The sequence below is a fragment of the Zootoca vivipara genome, chromosome 5 (genome assembly GCF_965207765.1).
Source record: "Zootoca vivipara chromosome 5, rZooViv2.hap1.1, whole genome shotgun sequence".
Lineage (NCBI taxonomy): Eukaryota > Metazoa > Chordata > Lepidosauria > Squamata > Lacertidae > Zootoca > Zootoca vivipara.
This window is the reverse complement of record NC_142588.1, coordinates 8,547,999-8,553,998: the sequence shown is the minus strand read 5'-3', so window position 1 is coordinate 8,553,998 and position 6,000 is coordinate 8,547,999. Positions and strand designations below refer to the sequence as shown.

Here is a 6,000-nt window from a genome sequence, read left to right as displayed (position 1 = left end):
TCCAAGGAAATGCAGCTCTTTCTGAGAAAAAACTGTTCTATTCCAGATAGATGTGTTTTGCATTTTTTTAAAAGCCATTTACCAAGCTAATCCAGATTTTCAGCTGTCTTCTCAGTGTCATCAGCCAGCACCTTGCTTCTGAAGATTGACATTCATGAACTGAACACTTAGTATAGAATTATGTGACCCCCTTCTCAACTTATGCAGCACAGGCAGGCAGCCGTACTCCACACACAGCTGCCCTCAGGCTGGTTAGCTAGCTATGTACAGTGGTACCTCTACTTACAAATAACTCTACTTACGAATGTTTCTACTTACGAATGGAGCTCCGTCCGCCATCTTGTATGCGGTTTAGATAGGATTTTTTTATATAGGGTTGCTTCGATTTACGAATTTTTTCTCCCAATGCATTCCTATGGGATTCGACTTACAATTTTTTTCGACTTACAAATGTGCGTCCGGAACGCATGAAATTCGTAAGTAGAGGTACCGCTGTATTAGCCATTCCCCCTCCTGATCAGCGTCCTGAATAAATCAGCCTTACCTAGAGTGTTGAGGGGGGGGAGGGGACCCACTCTGGAAAACAAAAAAGCAAAAACCGCTACCAAAAAATAGTAAGAAAAAAGTATCCACCCACACAAAGTAGAAGAATAGAAGCAAAACTACCTGACCCCACCCCACTCACCATTCTCTCTCTCTCTCTCTCTCTCTCTCTCTCTCTCTCTCTCTCTCTCTCCTTCCTTCTCTTTCTTTCTTTCTTTCTTTCTTTCTTTCTTTCTTTCTTTCTTTCTTTCTTTCTTTCTTTCTTTCTTTCACCAATTCATGAACCAAGAACCTGTATATTGACCACTAATAATGAAACATGTTGTAGATATTTCCCCACATTTATTATGCTATTTTTGTGACATGACAAATGACATGAGAAAACTTGGTATACTTGTTTGTATAATGTTATTCTTGTTTATAAAACCCAATAATATTTTTTAAAAAACTAAGAAAAAAGTATCCAAAGCAAAATACACTATTTATAAGTGCAATATCCATAAACATTTTCACAATCTTCCCCCCCCCCGTTACCAGACCCTCCCTCTCCTATGATAAAATACATATTTTGATTTTAAATATTCCTTTTCATTTTACATATTACTTCCTTTATATAAGCTCCTCCAACTCTTTGTCATTACATGGCCTTTTATTAACAAGTCATTTAAAAGAGAATTTACACAGTACGGTCCTGCTTGCTGCGTTGAACCCTACCACTCTCCCTCCTGCTAAGGTGCACTTGCCCGGCCGTGGGTCAGGCGTGCTTGTGGTGAATGGGAGCAGACTTGGCCAATACATTTTCCTGTCTGGCAGTATAAGTGAGGAGTGAATAGTGAGCTTTCTGCTCAACATAAACCTTTCACTCTGCTGCTTTTCATGCATCCAGCTTGTTGCTCAATTCTTGCACCCAGCACCTCAGTAGTCTCGAGCTTTCTTTCCATAGTCTTGCACTTGTGCTCTGCCCTCAGCAGCTGCTGTCCTTTCCATGTGTCCAGATATTCCCCCCTCCTTTTTTGGAAGTGGAATGGGGGAGGGTTTGACTTAAAAAAACCAAGATTTATTGCTTATTTCAGTGGCTAATGCTCTGTCCACTGGGCCCATTTTGTTAGCCTGCAGATCCCCAGGCAGGAACTAACTTTAATAATAATAATAATAATTTCTACACCGCCCTATAACCGGAGGTCTCAGGGCGGTTCACAGAACATAGTTGTTCCTCTTTAGGAGTTATTAGCAAATTTACATGCAAATTCTTATAAAGCTGCCTCCTAAATTATGTAGAGATCTGACAACCATCATGAACAAGAGTCTAGTTGAGAGCCAGTGTGGTGTAGTGGTTAAGAGCGGTAGACTCGTAATCTGGGGAACCGGGTTCGCGTCTCCGCTCCTCCACATGCAGCTGCTGGGTGACCTTGGGCTAGTCACACTTCTCTGAAGTCTCTCAGCCCCACCCACCTCGCAGAGTGTTTGTTGTGGAGGAGGAAGGGAAAGGAGAATGTTAGCCGCTTTGAGACTCCTTCGGGTAGTAATAAAGTGGGATATCACATCCAAAATCATCCTCCTCCTCCTCTTCTTCTTCGGCATTTAAAATTGTACACAATTGTACACAAGTAATAAATTTCTCCTTGCCTTGTTCATGTGATGCTAGTCCATAAGGCATGACTTTCCCCGAGAAATGAAAATTGTGAGCAAGGCTGACCTCATCCACGATACCTAGACAATGACTGTGTGATCATGTGCACCCAAGGGCCAAGGTGGGCTATAGGGAAGCCGTTCCAGCGAAACCTTATGCCCACAGTTACAGCCAGAGAATGTTTCTGGGAAACTGCTGCAAGGTGCTTATATTCTCAGTTAGTCACAAGTGTGCTGACTACAGAAGAACACCTTCTCACCTAAAGACAACTGGACAATTGCCGAATCGCAGGAATGAACTCACACATCCATATTGACACAAAAACTGCTCAGAGGGAGTTTATCCTTTGTTGCCAGATGTTATTCTTCCAGGAAAAGTAAATGCAGGTGTTGGAAAAGGAATGTACCAAAAGAAAAAAAAAGGGGGGGGGAGTGTGGGCCCTGAAGCATAGAGGGTGGGGAACATGTGGGATGCCAGATGTTGCTAGACTACAACTCTCATCATCTGTGACCATTGGGTCAAGGTATTAAAAGCTGAAAATCTGCAGTCCACCAAAAAGTAAAAAAAAAAATCTAGAGTGGTGTTAGAATATATACAAGCCACAAGTCTTCTGTTTAAAATGAGATCATAACAGTTATCAATATAACCACACACAAAATTATGTGTATAATTCATGTTCATTGTAAAATGTATTAGATTACGCAAATTGATACTAAGTAAACTAGTCCAGTAAAATGCTTTCCTCTACAGAGTGGCAGTACTGTACTGGCAAATGTCCTTGCAGTTTTGCCATTCGTGGCAACTCAATTTAGTGCATAGTTAAACTGGTTTGCAAACTTTTCGTGTTTTCTTTGATCCATTCGATTCATTGCTTTCACCACCCGCTTCATGGCTGTTCTGTAAGAAGAAAACAAGGCAAGATGAAAAGGAGAGAACTAAACTGAGGTTATACACAAATGTGAGGAGCATTTATGGACATGTGAGCAAATATAATGAAGTGGGATGTGATAAATTGCTAATCAAGCCTCCACAACACTGCACTGATGACGAAGCAGAACAAATTTATAATCTTAATTAAATTAGCTACAGAAATAGTTTTAATTTAGCAATGGGCTCATTAATAGAAATAAACAAACAGAAGTCCTTCACTGTAATGATTGGACACTCCACACCTTTTATGGCCACATTCATTTTACACAATTGCTTTAGTGAAATTTTAAACACTGAAGTGGGAATATGCAGAACATGTACCTCTAGGGGGCAATGATTATGATCTTCTGCATATCAGTAAACAGTCTGTGCGCTTGGTGAGCAGAAAGCGTTTTGCACATTAAAAAGGAATTAACCAGAGCAATATAAACAAACAGCAACTATTTTGAAACTATCAAATTAGTTCAATGGGGACCCTAAACCACAAAGTCTTAACAACAGGTACTGTGCATGCATGCGTCCATTCAATTCATCCCACAAACCTCCAAATAGGTTTAACAGAACTCAAAGCCTCTGCATAAAATCATTTCTGGAAACGAATTTTGTTTCACCCCCCCTCCCCAAGCATAAACTGAGAAGAGTTGCTCATATCAGAGGGAAGGGCTTTAGCCACCCTGAGCCTGACTCCGGCTGGGGTACAAATAAATATTATTATTATTATTATTATTATTATTATTATTATTATTATTATTATTCTACAGACCACACAAAGGGAAAGATCTCAATCCATTTCAATACACTGAAGCCACTGAATCTTATTTCCATACTTATTCTATATGTGTTAAACTACACAATTTACAGACCAGGTGTGGTCTAGCAGTTAGAGCAGGCATCCCCAAACTGCGGCCCTCCAGATGTTTTGGCCTACAACTCTCATGATCCCTTGCTAACAGGACCAGTGGTCAGGGATGATGGGAATTGTAGTCCAAAACATCTGGAGGGCCGAAGTTTGGGGATGCCTGAGTTAGAGGGACAAAAATCCCACTCAGTCCTAAAGCTCACTTGATGAACTTGGGCAAATCACACACTCTCAGTCGTCGACTTCACAAAACTCCTGCCTCCTACATTTCATTTCATTATTATTTTTTTGATGTATAGGCTCGAGGATAAAAATTATTGTATATATGTCAACCATTCCCCAAGTCAGCTTTAGAATTTCTGGAAATCTCTAGCTTTCGAGACAGGTGCCTAGTTTTCCTACTTGCCTGCAACAGGATGCCCCTAAAGTTTAGATTCTCCAATCTGCATATAAGGGAACTGAGACAAATTTTCTATGAACCTGTATTGTAATATTCGAGCACAACCATTCCCTCAAGTTGCAAGATGACTGGCAGCTGTGTGGGAGTAGACAACATATGCCCATGTGTGCTGTTCATGGGCATTTTGGCTGAATTCTCACACCCAACTAATTGATGGCATCAGTTAGCCATCAGCCACTGATGGCAGTCAATCTGCAGATGCCCCAAACCTTGCACACTTCGTTATTCATAGAATCACAGAACTGTAGAGTTGGAAGTGAGCCTGAGGGTGATCTAGTCCAATCCCTTGCAGTGCAGGAATCTCAACTAAAGCATCCCTGACAGATGGCCATCCAGCCTCTGCTTAAAAAGCTCCCAAGGAATGAGAGTTTGATACCACCTTCTACTGAGCTTGTCATTGTATTTCCTGAAAACTAAGACAATGATGGCAATAGCTTTGGGCACGTTTGGCTTTTGCTTTACTCTAAACCTTTTAAAGTTGTCCAGAGGCAGAAGATCCATGGGGCAAATAGAACAGATTAAAAGAGGTGCCCCTTTAAGCGAAACTCCTCTGGCTTGAGGAGTTTACAGGAGCATTGCTATAAAAGAACGACAACTATGTGGTCATGGTTTTGGAGTGGGAATGATATTTAATTGGCAGGGGAAAAGTGAGTCTTTAGCACGGCACAATGGCCTTGGCACTTTCATGTCATGTAGGTTTTACATTAGCAGCACTAGCTTGTGAGATACTGTAAATGAAATGAGATCCCACTCTGATGATCTGTGTGCAATTTCACTTAACTTTATTGGCAGACTAGAGCCTGGGTTTATCACCTGTACATTTCAAGTAATTTGGGACTGTTATATAAAGCCAAGGTTATCATCTTGTTTAGTGCTGCAAACTATGAAACCTATTAAAACATGACAGATTGAATTCCCACGCCTGGCACTAACACACATTCAAAATCATTAGCACGAAGCACAGTAAACTAAAAACAACTTTTAAAATTTATTTTCTAAAGCTGATGTGAAATTCTGCTTATTAGAACTTTATGGCTTATTGACTCCTCAAAATAAGACCAGATAATACAAGATTGTCATGGACAATGTGTTGTTCTGCGAGGAGAAGAAAAGCAATGCGGGTTTTCATTACTCATAACAACCATTACATCAAGACAAGGAAAGCAACACCATTTTAAAATAATGAACATCCCTCAAAACTGGCTCATTCAGGCTTTTGAGGTTATATAATATTGTAAACACTAGTATTTTTGTTGCAAACAAAAAGTGTTTTGCTTCTCGATTTAATAGCATTTGTTTTGCTCCACTTGGATTGATCACACTCGCTGTAGCTCTGCCACACGGAGGCTGGCTTCAAACAGCCACTGTGGTCCAGTTGGAACATGCACTGGTTGCAACATGCAACCAAGGCAGATCTTTATGTCTGAGAATGAAGCTTTCATGTCACCAGCACACATTTGTGGTAGTGGCTGGCAGAGGTGCGGAATGAGCTGTACAGCTGTATTCATGCAGACCCACAGCCACAAGGATGTCATTTCAAGTCACAGACACTGTGGATGTGTGTATTATTTGAAAATA

The 6,000-nt window shown here is 40.8% G+C and overlaps 1 protein-coding gene across 1 annotated transcript in view; it reads right to left on the bottom strand.

The window, feature by feature from the left end:
* Positions 1 to 865: 865 nt before the first annotated feature.
* UVSSA (UV stimulated scaffold protein A) overlaps positions 866 to 6,000 on the bottom strand; it is a 51,324-nt gene continuing 46,189 nt past the window's right edge. The window contains exon 13 of the mRNA XM_035137354.3: positions 866 to 3,070. Coding sequence (XP_034993245.3) covers positions 2,977 to 3,070 — 94 coding nt within the window. The 3' untranslated portion in view covers positions 866 to 2,976. The remainder of the gene's footprint in view (positions 3,071 to 6,000) is intronic.